This window comes from Chlamydotis macqueenii, chromosome W, assembly GCF_036417535.1.
Source record: "Chlamydotis macqueenii isolate bChlMac1 chromosome W, bChlMac1.mat, whole genome shotgun sequence".
Classification (NCBI taxonomy): domain Eukaryota; kingdom Metazoa; phylum Chordata; class Aves; order Otidiformes; family Otididae; genus Chlamydotis; species Chlamydotis macqueenii.
The window spans coordinates 1066523-1079650 of record NC_141592.1 but is presented as its reverse complement, the minus strand read 5'-3'; the positions used below and the strand labels follow the sequence as shown (position 1 = coordinate 1079650).

The window sequence follows — 13128 nt, the reverse complement described above, 5'->3', positions numbered from 1 at the left end:
AGAGTGTCACAGGGACACGAAGGGGAACCGTGGTTATCGCAGCGGGGAAATGGAGTCATAGGGAGCCTGGCTTAGATTCAGGATGGCCTTTATTTTTTTTTTCTTTTGTCACAATTCAGAATTTTTTCCCCTCCTTTGGAGTGCTGTAAAATAGGTATGTGTGAACAAAAGCAGGTATTGCTGGATCGCTCAAGCTAGAAGGATACGTATGTATCTATAGAAAGATGGGAAAATATGCATTTCTAAAATATATTTCTTGAGTGACTCCTGCCTGTGTTTGGTGTGTTTATGCTCCTCTAAATCAGAAATTCTGCTCTGGTTTGAGCCACGGTAAGTTCAGAATGTATACCTCTACAAAATAGTACATAAGGAGCATTTCTGTTATTTATTCACTCATTTATCACAAAATGCTCCAAACAATAACTGTCTGTAACTCAGACTTTTACTGCGGTGGAGTAACTCCTACAACGCTGTTTGAATCTAGAATAAGAGACCGATAAGAGAATGTCGGTCAGTCGTTCTTAACGTATGGTTGATGGTTACACGTACCAGTGCTCAGTTGTTTCTGAGAGAGTAATAGTAATGGGAAGAGATCTTACGTATGTCTTATATGAACTCACCATTGGTACGGTCCAAATATAACCTGAATTGCAGCATTTTTATTTATTAAATGCAGAATATACCCAAAACGATCATGAGCTCAGTCAGTTACCTGGAAAGCAAAAGGAAGTCTTGTATTTACAGTTTCCTTTTCCTGCGCGTGGACTTTCTCGTGTTCCCAGCCACGAGGAAGGCGGGCAGCCCCCGGAGCCGTGGCTCACATCGACGCTTGCCCAGCCAGAGAACTGGCAATAGTGACAAGCTCAGCATAAGCAAGCTCAGATTCAAGGATCCTACCTTGTAAAAATGTTTAAGTGGTTGGCAAGCTCAGAATGTTGCTAATAAAAACAGTGGTTTGTTTTGGTGTTTGACTCTTGTGCTAATCCTCCTAACTGATTTTATTACTGCAGCTTCAGTTTCTGTGATGTTCTCTGAAGCTATGATTCAAACAGTTGTTCTCCATTTCCCAGTCACCAAGAACATTTTGGCTTTGTGACAGACAGATTTCTCCGTGTTATTTGTGTCCATATATTTATAAGATAGTAAATGTTGCTGTGAAGATAGTGTTGCATCTATTTCTGGTTGGATAGTGGCCAGAATCTAGTTCACATGGCAAACCATGGTGGTTGGAACTACCTTCAGATACTAAACGAGCACACCTAGTGCTACTGTAGTTCCTCAAAAGTCTTCTGTTTGAGTAACCAGGAGAGGTGGTTGTACACTGTATTTTGTTTGAAGAATGGCAGTTACAGTCTTATAGAGGATAAGAACGTGCTAAGTGCAGGAGTGGCACACCTGCTGAGACGTAATATTTATGATCTTGATTAAATTGACAGGCGCGAAAGCAAAATGGCAGGAAACAGCCTGGTTCTGCCCATCGTCCTGTGGGGCCGTAGAGCCCCCACGCACTGCATATCCACCCTGCTGCTGATGGAGGATGCGTCAATGATCGTCACAGGATGCCACGATGGACAAATATGTCTCTGGGACCTTTCCTTAGATTTAGAGGTGGGACTAAAGTCTGTCAAATCTTAGTTTTCTTTGTGTTTAAAGTGCGTATCGTTGTCAGTGTGATTTTATTCTTCGATATTGCAATATCCATTCTGGTCTTTAGTTCTTTCTATGCCCTGTTCACTTGTCCGTCCTTCCTCCCTCTCATGAGACCTGGATTGACACAGTGTGCTGCGGTGAGTGTTTCCGATTAGAAAGAGTCAGTTTTGCTCTTCAACTTTGTTGCTGCTTCTGCAGTAAATTTTTAAGTAATTACTTCCTCTTTTCTGGAGCTGCTCTAAACTAGTTGTTACTAAGTTTAGATGCTTAATACTGTTTTGTGAAAACAGATTCCAGTGATCAGAGGGCTGTGCTTGGAGAACTTTTTCAGGTTGTTTTACTCAATTGTTTTCTTCTGTGAAAACTGAAAGATAAAAAAGGCCTGTAGCAGAGATTAAGGTTGATGATTAATTGTTTTATGCCAGTGGCTGCCCTAGAGCTGAAATCCGCAAATGTTTGGTTTGAATATAATCTTGTAGTTTGCCTTGGTACAGAATAGCAAAACAGGCATTGCTTGTAAAAAAAGCAGCATGTTTCAGGAGAAGTTTGTACTGAATACCTAAAAATCTCAGTGTCTGTAAGTTACCCCCATAATTTGTTTCTGTCTGGTATATTTAAAAAGAAAGAAAGGAAGAAAGTGACGAGTTCTTTCTAGAAGGACAAATAAAGGGCAGGTATTTTTTTTTTATCTTTAATCATACATGGGCTTTGTGTAAACTTATTAATGAATATGTGTATCGGATTGTGAACTATACTTGATTAGAGGAAAACTCTTGTAGCCATAGAACAATTTTTTTCATTCAAGTTGGGCCAAATTCAGCCTATGTTTTAAAATTATTGATAGCATGAGTTTGCAAAATGCATTTTGTCACAAATTTAGATTGCAGTATTAGGTAGAAATCCTTTTTTTCATGTAGTATAGCAGCATTCTGTGCAAAGTCTTTCAAGATTCTATGTCTGCTGCTGTGCTAATTAAACATGTATGTGTGTGTATATATATTAACACATATATATTTATATAATACATAAAATAGAAATCTGAAATATGTCTATTCTGGTTAAGTAATAGTGCCTGTGCTATTTTTACTTCACATTTTATTTCCCTGATTCTAGATTAATCCCAGAGCTCTGTTGTTTGGTCATACAGCCTCAATTACTTGTTTATCAAAGGCCTCTGCTTCCAGTGAAAAGCAGTACATAGTGAGTGCGTCAGAAAGCGGGTGAGTTTCCTCAGGATTTATTAATATGCAGATGTGTTAAATAATGGAGATCGAGGGTAGAGGAGAGATCGGGTTGTTTACGTGCACAATATTTTTTTACTTAATCTAATGTCTATAGATATTCCAAATGACGGGACGTCTCCGCTGTAGATACTGAGTGTGGTGTGAATTTTGGTTTCATGCTGTAGCTTTTTTCAATTTTGTTCTGCTGCAGCTTCGTGCTGTAGCTTTCGCTGTCTGAATTCAGTTCCCCTCCTGCTATGGAGAGCTTTTCCCCGTTCCTCTGGGCATTGGTGGCTGTCAGGAGCTGGGGTCCAGGTGAGGCGGTGGCCTGGCAGGCTGGCGGCTCAGGCAGGATAGGGAAGAGGGCCCAGCTTAAACAGCGTTGCAGAGCCAGGGAGCCCCTGCTGAGCCAGCTTCCAGAGATTTCTCCAGAGCTCTTCGAGGCCAGGCTGAAGAGCTACAAACCAAAGCTGTCTGCCGGCCCCTCTGACTGGGGAGGATGCGTTCCCCGTATCCTTGTATCTACACTCATGCTCTGGCAGGCTGCATGGAAGTGAGTCCAAGCATTTTCTAGGAAACAGGCCATGGTCTTGTTCTTCTGATAGTCATTCTAGAAGGCAGGACCTTTTTTTCTTTTCTTTTTTTTTTTCTTTTCCCCAAAATATGAGCCTGGTTTTGGTTCAGGGAGCTGGAGTAACCACAGTTGTTATCAAGAGTCTAGAATAGCTTTTGAGTCCCTAAGTAGAGATATAAGCATTTGAGTTATAAATGAATCGCCTTCCTCCCTGGACAAGGTGTGCTGCCCTTCACTCCTGTCCTATGGCAGGCCATCTCATAATACTGCTGATTTTTAGCATCTCTTTCTTGAGTCTTAACGGCACGGGGAACACTACGTATTGAGGTGCGGTATGGGTTTAAAATGGCTTAGCTCTCTTTGGAGAGACTCTTGTTCTGGAATAAAATTAACTTTAAAGTTGTAATTATACATCGCAATATTCCTCCTTAACCTAGTGGAGACTTTGAACACTCTTAGATTTAATGTAGTATGGATGTGGAATTTGTTTTTAAAGTATGCCTTTACACTTTGTGAAGAGTTAACATTTCCGCAGCAGTTGTCTATCTAGGCAAAATATTTGATCTGAAAGTATTTGCAAAGATCCTCCTCCCAAGAGCATCAGCCTGTTCTTGAGGGCTTTTTCATTCATGTACACAACTTATTCTTTGAATGACAGACTCTTCCTTTTATAAGCTTGTTTTGCATATCAGGAAAAGAAGTTTGTGAGTCTGGGGGTTTTTTGTTTGTTTGCTTTGTTTTTGAAAGGCTTTTTACTGCAAAGTGGACCTCCAGGCTGAGGCCAATTCAGTCAGCTCTGGTAGAGGAAGAAATTTCTTACTCTTCAATTTTGAGTTTCCTTTATCTAAATACAACTTTTTTAGTCACTAACAAATGGTTAAGTTTCTCTCAATGTAGATGATTTTTTTTAACTTGTGGAAGACTGAAATATTTTCCACGTAGTTTTAATCTGCCTTTTATATTTTAGGGAGATGTGCCTGTGGGATGTGAACGATGGGAGATGCATAGAGTTCACTAAACTAGCCTGCACGCATACTGGCATACAGGTGAGTACTCTGCGTATGTTTCAGCGGTCCTGTTCTGTGTTGCAATGCGTGGATAACTATAGATCAGTTATCAAAGCAAGGCTATTTAGTTTCTTTTTAAGCTTAATAATGACATTATATGCATACTGAAGTATCTCATAAATAGTTTACGGTGTATCATCAGATGCCCTAGAGTTGGAAATCTGTGCCGTACTTCAGTATTTGAAAAAATGTATCATAATTAATGACAGAGGCTGGAAAGAAAGGAGGAAAAGGAGAATTTTTTTTGAGTGGTGGCAGCGTGAGGATGATCTCAGCAGGGAAGGCTGAGGCAGGCTCCCATCAGCCACAGGAGCTGGGTGTGCAGAGTCAGGATTGTGTCAGGAATATAAAAGGAGGAAGGGGACCACTGCAAAAACCTCCCCTCATCAGTGCAGAGTAGTAATTTTTAAACCTATAGGCATTAGAATGTATTTATGAAATTATGATTCTGATCAAAAGTAGTGTCTCACATGGAGTGTAACTTTTCTATTTTGTTAATATCCATTTAGTTCTATCAGTTTACAGTTGGGACTCAGCGTGAAGGGAGACTATTATGCTATGGACATTATCCAGAAATTCTTGTTGTGGATGCTACCAGCCTTGAAGTTCTTTATTCTTTATTATCAAAGATATCTCCTGACTGGATCAGCTCCATGACTATCATTCGATCCAACAGAACACAAGGTAATTATTTCTGTTGCTGCTGTTATGGCTTTGCCTCCCTGTAAGAGTGGCTTTTCAACTCTTTCGAGAATCTCGGGAGGAATCTGAATGCTACTTCTTGCGGTCTTGGACACACTCAGCAAGCACTAACCTTTCCAAAAAGGAAAGTCTACGTAGTTGTTTCTAGTCCCTGCAAAAGCAGCTGGTTTTACCTATGCAGTATCGTCTCCGTTGCTGTTCCATCAAAGGGAGTTTTGGGTCTGGCTAAAATGTAACTGTGCTCTCGTTAACAGAACCTAAAATCTAGCCAAATCACTCTGCGTGTGTGCGCTTGGCAGGATCCAGGCTCACCTCGTGAATAGGTTCAGTTCTGTCGTCTTCAGGGTGCGCATGTGCTGAAACCTGAAGGACAAGAAACCTTGCTACAGGAAGAGTGATTTCTTTTTTTTAATTAGTTTTGAATAAAAACGCATTCCACGAGCGGAATGCTAAGGCTGGCACCTGCGTTACTAACATGATGCGTGGTATACATTGAGAGAATTTGGCAAGCTATACATTGTCATTTTTGACAAGATATGTATGTACTAAGAGTATTTCTTGTGATTAGTAGCTTTATAAAAAGCACTGTCATAACATTTTCAAAGCTATTATTGTAGGAAATGTGTTTAAGGGATGTGCTGATTAAAGTACACAATAGGATTAAAAAACCTGAAGACTGTAGAGGGAGGAACTTCTAAAAGTGATGACAGTTCAGTGGAGAAGTATGTGAGTAGGCTCGTGTTCGGTGGTGGATTCGTTGACGTGGTTTGAAGCGATGCCTGTCCACGCATCTGTTTTGCTCTGCTGGTTTGTGTTAATTCGCTAGGCTTTAAATTATGTCAGCTGAGAGGGGGAGGTGTCTCATTCAGTGTTCCTGTTGTGGAGACTGTAATTCCTAAGAGGTTTGGGGAACACGAAGGAAGATCTTGACAAAAAGAGAGACTTTCATGTTGAGTTAAGGCTGACAGCAGCTGTAAACTGAGTGTTTCCAAAACTTGATTGCTATCGCCACGACATCTAAGCTGCTGGAACAACTGGAGGTGAACTCTGATATTAAGTGTTAATTTGAGCCCTGAGTATTAATTGGGGCATGTAAATACGAAACCATGGAATCTGTGTGTGTGCATGTGCGCTTCTGGAATAGCACTTTGCCAATAACGTTTGATTTTGAAGTAAACACTTCAGGAATGTTTTGATAAACTTGTGATGTTGAGGTACTCTGAGTGTATTTTCGTACTCACGTATGCACAAGTGTGCAGCAAAATGAAGACGTCCTTGCACTTATCAGCCTAATGTTTGTTTTTCCCCAGAGGACACTGTTGTAGCAGTTTCAGTGACTGGCATCCTGAAAGTATGGATAATAACCTCTGAAGTTAGTCGGATGCAGGTAAACGGCGTTTCCTGTTGTGATGAAGGGAGAGCTTCTATTAATGCTGTTTCCTGTTCTTTCAGCTGCCTAATGATATTATGGTTTTTTCCTCTTTGCCAGCTGAAAATCAACTTCCTTAATTCTGCTTTACTGATTCTTCAGGTTACCACCAGAACTCCTAATCTTTCTCATGTTTGACTTGGAGAACTTATTTCAAAATTAAGAGTAGGATAATCTCCAATTTCTACAATTTTTTTTAATTGTACCATGTAATGTTTTGTGTTAATATACAAATATTCATGTTAATATACAAATATTTTTCTTTTCATTTTTCCTCTCATTAAAAGCCCCATTCTTTTGTTAGGTCATCTTGTACTACATTCCACAGGAGTTCTTTAGTACCAAGATTGTTACAGTAATGTTTAACTTTCCAAACTGATACCGATGCTATACTGCATGCATAAATTTATTCAGTACAGGCAAAAACTTTTATATGCAAGAGCTTGCAGCATAAATACTCATTAGTTGAAGGAGATGATGCTGAGAAATACAGATTTACTCTGTATAGTATGGACAGAAGAAATAAGTCACACATTTAAAGCTTGCCCTGTACTGCGTAGGAAGTGTGTGCCTTTTAATATAGTGATGGCATTACAGATTGACTTTATCACAGTATTTAATTTTTTTTTCTCCAGCTGCATTTCTTATATTCTTGTAAATACCTGTACTTAATTTTAAAATTTTTGTTACAGTTTTACTGTATCATACTATATTACTATTATTATTAAATTCAGTATTAAATTGTATTTAGTGTTAAAATTTATTATTAAATGCAGTATTTTCTTTGAGAAAGATAAGAAGTGAGATACGGAGATGCCTGAAGGGTTTGCTGAACAGAGAATAGGAATATTCATTATTAGGGGTTATCTGCAACTCTATCTGTTATTTGGCAGTTCCTGCCTTCCTGTGTACTAATGAATAAAAATCTTAAAGCAGATCTGCTCTAGGTTTCATAGACCTCTGACAAACTAGCTATTCACAGAAACTTCTTATAAAAGATCTACCTTACTGTAGATGTCTAGCAAGTGTGGTGAAGTAACCTTATTGTATTTGTTTGGGATATGGGGAACCTTGAAAGAATGATGTGTAAACTGAATCTGCGTAGTTTCAGCTGGCTATCTGGAAGCAAGGTAATTCATTGACAGTGGTGATACTAAATAGGCACTGCTAATCTGTCCTGGGGAATTTGCTAGACTTAAGTGACAAAAGAGGATATCACATGCTCTTGCAGATGATCTTATGAGGAATAATAGAATAAGAACTGCTACAAGTGTTTGGTTTTTCCTTAGAAGTTGGCCATCTGGCATCTGATGAAACAGCATAGTCTGTTTTCCATCCCATGGTCTCTATCATGTTCCTAAATTCAATTTGAGCAAGACAAAAAAAAAAATCAGCTGGATATTTTCTTGTTATCTGATTTCCATCTGTTCTGTGTAGAGACTCTTAGTTTCAGATGCTGGTTGCTGTCCCGCTATCTGAGGGCTTAAATGGTTTCTGTGTAGGGCTGAATGCTTATTCCCTGTCTTGAAGATGAGGAAATAATATTTCAGGAAAATACTGTCTTGTCAGAGATCTGTAATGGAGTAAGGAGTTGTGATCCAGGACATCTGAGCCCCTGCTTCTGCCTTAATTGCCAGGCTAGCCTGATATTCTCTGCCGTGTCTCAATCAGGTTGTTTTTTATGAAAGAGAAGAGCCCTGTGAAGTCTGTTTAAGTGACTGGCATTGCAGACAGGTCTTTCTGGAAGTCTCCTGTTTATACCCAGAGCAAGGTATCTGCAGCGTTCTGTTTCAGGCAGGTTTTTCTAACTGTAAGCCAAACTTTTCAGATGATGAATGGCATAGCTGTCCCTTCTTCCTTCAAGGTATCCCAAGTCTGAGTGAAGAGGGACAGTCAGTCAAAGTGAGGATTAACGTGGGAGCTAGTTTGTGTGTGTTCTGGGTCTGGACAGGTTAGCAGTGAGCACCCTCAATACCACCAGAAGTGAAAGTTTTGCTTTGAGGTGGGGCCCAGATTAATCAAGGTACAGCAACAACGTGATAGATCAGTCTGATACTCAGACTCAGCGGGGGGTGTTTGGCCAAGTGGTTAAGATCCCGTGGTCCTCAGTAGTGCTAGACTGAATCTCAGAAGAACGTGGTCAGCAGTGACTGAATCTTAACCTGCGACCGAGGGTCAGTCTGCAGCTGAGAACTTGGAGACGTGATCACGCTCGTGGCCGTAAGGGAGGGAACAGGCTGGTGTGTTCAGCGGTTCAGCTCTCCGTCTCTGGCGTGCTGGTCAGTACTTGTGCCTGATTACGGCTATATACACTTGCTCTCTAAGTACAAGTGATAACCTCCTGTTGGCATCGTTTTTGTCTGTCTCTACAAGCCAATTGCTTACCTGTCAGTGCTTCAGTTCTGCTTTTCTGCACACTTGCTGCTCTGGTACTTGTGACGGTCTGCAGGCATGACTCTGTCCTAGGAAAGCTGGTATTCAAGATATGGTATACCCATAGGAGTATGAAATAAAATGTGTCCATTTCAGTTAAAATTTAGTCATTGACAAGCTCATGACTTGAAAAACTGTCAAGAAATACCTTTTTTCAAGACGTTGTTGTTACAGGAGGTAACGTGTCTCTATTTAATTTCAGATTTATGATTTTAAATAAGATACAATTAATCTAACGTCAGTTTTTTTGTTTGTTTTTAGGATACAACACCAGTATTTGAAGAGGAGTCAAAACCTATTTATTGTCAGAACTGTCAAAGCATTTCTTTCTGCGCGTTTACCCAGCAGTCGCTGTTGGTAGTGTGTTCCAAGTACTGGAGGGTAAGGCAAGCTAGCTGAACCGCCTGCCTGCTCTTCACGTTAGAGGCTGATTTAATTAAATGGCCAGTAAGACGTTTAGATCAAGATGCTCTAAGTCCTTTTAATGTGTCTGTATTGAAACCGAAATTAGCTGCTGTCTGCGCGTTTTAATCCGTCATTGGTTACTGACGGATTTTTCTGTTTCTCTTCAGGTTTTTGATGCTGGAGATTATTCCCTCTTATGTTCAGTCCCTAGTGAAAATGATCAGACCTGGACTGGTGGTGACTTTGTGTCAGCTGATAAAGTGATTGTATGGACGGAAGATGGACAAAGTTTCATCTATAAATTGCCAGCCAGGTAGTCAACAATGAAATAGTGCGTTTAGTTATTTTTGAGATAAAAACATGGGCAACTTTGAAGAAATATTGAGTATCTTTGTCTGAGGCTGGGTGCGTTGAAGTCCAAAGCAGACGTAAAGCCAGGCTTCCTTCATTCTTTTTTCCTGCCGTTCTGAATGTGTGTGGGAACTGAGCTGGGCGCATCTGGAGCAGTGATTAATTGATGAAGCTTACCCTATACGTTAAAATTAGAGTAATGATCTGCTATACACTTTATTAACAATGGAAAGAAATGTAATGATTAACGGCTTGGGGATTGTTTTTGCTTAGTATGCTTTAGCTAGCTAGTGATGCAGTAATGACTCTCCAGTAATACAAGGACTCTTATTCCTTTCTCTTTGTTCTTAAACCCAGCTGTCTACCCGCTAGTGATTCGTTTCGCAGAGATGTGGGGAAAGCAGTGGAAAACTTAATTCCACCGTTACTTTACAGTGTGTTGGACAGAGCAGATAAACAGGTAAAATATATTTTGGGGGGGTTTCTTTTATGGACTCCATTTCTCTTTTAGAGGGTTGAAACATGCATGCATCGTGAACAGTTATTCTCTTTCAAAGTAAACCTTCAGGATTTCTTCCTTTCCTTGAGAAAGCAGGCATTTAGGAGGACAACAGATGCAATATCCCTGCTGGTTTGGTTGGTTTGGTTCTTGTTGGTTTTCAAATAAATGCAGAGGTTAGTCTCTGGTCGAGTGAATTTTCAGTTCCTGTACACGAACAGTTTATCATTCATCAGTGCCTGGAGAATTAGAATTCAAGTTGTGGTGTGCATGATGATTAGGCAATAACTGAGCAAGAGCTTTTGGAATCACAGCTCTGAATTTGAAAGCTTAAATCCTTGCAAAGTAAAGAAAATCAAATTTTGTAAGCCAAAGTCCTTTTTGAGCTATGCTTCATTTCTATGTTGTACTGTGGACTGTATCTGCTCTAAACTAATAGAGCTGGTACTGGTATATGATATATCTGGTAGCTATACTACCAGGTGTAAGGAGCTATCTGATTTACAAATGCTGTTGTTACAAGACTATTGTAGGAAATCTTTCTTTTTATCTTAACCATCTGATCTGTTGCCAGGTTTGGACATTGAAACATTTATATACTTGATTTTTTTTTTTTTTTCTTTATGTTAATCAATATTAAAACTTTTTTGCTTGTGTTGTGGACAATGTTCCTTGCTGAGTAGCATAACTTCAGCTCACCACTGTGGGTAGAATGTTAACAATTTTAGAATACATGCACATATATATATATATAAAATATTCTAAATAGGAATATATTTAGAACAATACCAAAAATATATAAAAATCTTGCTTTCCTCTCCCCTAAACCTGTGACTTGTTTTGTAAAGAAGCAGTTTCTTCTGATTTGTGTTGCTGTATTTATTCTTTCTCCTTTAAGAAAGGAGAAGTAGCAGCAAGGAGAAAGCAAATAATACCTTGGTTTTTTCCTACTTTGAAAAGGTGCAGTGGATTATGTGGGGAGAGTAAACTTTGAGGTTAGAACATTGTTTGCATGTGTTCTGAAGTCGTTAACTTTTTTTTTTTTAACAGCTACTGATATGTCCTCCAGTTACTCGATTCTTCCATGGACACAGGGATTTTTCCTGTAAGCTGTTAATCCAAGGAGATTCCTCAGGGAGATTGTGTATTTGGAGTGTGCCTGATGCTCTCGAACAACAGGACAGTGGAAAAGGTATACCTAATGAAGTCTTGTTGCCAAGGCTTTTAAGGGCATTTCTATTTTTTTGTGTGTTTTGTTGCTGGATAAAGCACTACTGCTTTTCCTACAGATCCCGTGGAGTTTTTTTAATTGTTAGCTTCTTGTATGAGTTACAGTAACTTAATTGTTCTATATATGGTAAAACTTAATACCTGAAAAATATTCAGAGTCAGTTAAGATTTTTATCTGTTTTATTCCGAATACTAGCTATGCTCATTGCTGTCTGCCTGTGTAACTTCCTCTTGTAGTTTAAATCATACACTTGAACAATATAGTTCTTGTGTATACTGTTGCCATGTGTTGCTGTAGCTTCACTCATGTAGTCAGTAAATAAATCTCCAGTATGTACATTTCACTTGGAACAAAGTGATACAACATGGTGTATTTAAAGTTTGCGGTCTTTTCAGAAAAGCCTTCCTAATTTCCGTTCTTGATTTATTTATTTATTTATTAATTCTCCTCCCACCTCACCCCTTCCTTTTTTTTTTTTTTTTTTTCTTTTTTTTTTCTCCTTTCCTTTTTAAACAGGACTGCAAACAACAACTTCAATATCTCTCCAGGAAGCTTTTGATAAACTTACTCCCCGCCCTGCTGGGATTATAGACCAACTAAGCTTAATACCGAACATCAACGAACCGCTTAAAGTTACAGCCAGCGTGTATATCCCAGCGCACGGGCGTTTGGTTTGTGGCCGCGAAGACGGAAGCATTGTTATCGTGCCCGCAACACAAACGGCTATAGTTCAGCTTCTGCAAGGAGAGCATATGCTGAGGAGAGGTATGGGAACAAGGTTTTGAAAAGCACAGTTGAATTTCGGTGTGCACCCGTCATGAGATACACTGAAGTAAGAAATAATTTAACAAAGCGAGCATTAAGTCGTATCACAGGTAGCAATCATATAACTGTTTTCTTAGCAATTTGGATGTTCTATTATGTAATAAGAAACTAAAGTAATACATTAACTGTGGCCAGCTTGCGTTGATTTGAGGGGAGATCCCTTCACTGGAAAGCCTTGGGTATTTCTCCTGGGTTTTTGAGGTGCGCTAGCGAAGGTATGGTGGGGGACGTCTCCTGCCTCTCTTCCAGAATTGGTCTGGGCACTGCCTTCAGCTAGGATATCGGTGTGCCGGTGAATAATTCCTCTCTGGGTATTCTGTAATTAGTTGACTGTTATATGTTGGCCTGCTGTTGTGTATTTTGCTTCCAGATGATGTTATTTTAATACTTGTGTGGTCATAGGTGCAAAACAAATATTTGGGGTTTGAATTTTTACAAATGCTGGGAAATGAAAAAGACATCTAAATATTTTTCTGTAAATATACACGAGTTTGTCAGTAATATACAAGGCTGGTTGTACTGTTTATGTAGCTGATTTACTTGATACAACTTTTAAAAAAAAATTATTTTTTTTCTTGATGTGAAGTTGTATTGCCTCAGAGGTGATAGGTTATTCCACAAATCGGCACTGATGATTTGTACCCGCATAACAATACAGAAGTGCCTGTGTGCATTCTACATGTAGCAAGCATAGTCTTGCAGAGGAAGAAAGTTCCAGTGTATCATGCAGGTATTGCAC

General features: G+C 39.4%; 1 protein-coding gene across 2 annotated transcripts in view; it reads left to right on the top strand.

Annotated features, from left to right (window-relative positions):
- WDR7 (WD repeat domain 7) overlaps positions 1-13128 on the top strand; it is a 106488-nt gene that overhangs the window by 9388 nt on the left and 83972 nt on the right. For both annotated transcript variants that reach the window (XM_086769589.1, XM_086769588.1), the window contains exons 2-11: positions 1437-1608; positions 2764-2870; positions 4415-4493; positions 5024-5198; positions 6527-6603; positions 9340-9459; positions 9651-9796; positions 10192-10294; positions 11384-11525; positions 12081-12329. In XM_086769589.1, coding sequence (XP_086625715.1) covers positions 1450-1608; positions 2764-2870; positions 4415-4493; positions 5024-5198; positions 6527-6603; positions 9340-9459; positions 9651-9796; positions 10192-10294; positions 11384-11525; positions 12081-12329 — 1357 coding nt within the window. In that variant the 5' untranslated portion in view covers positions 1437-1449. The remainder of the gene's footprint in view (positions 1-1436; positions 1609-2763; positions 2871-4414; positions 4494-5023; positions 5199-6526; positions 6604-9339; positions 9460-9650; positions 9797-10191; positions 10295-11383; positions 11526-12080; positions 12330-13128) is intronic.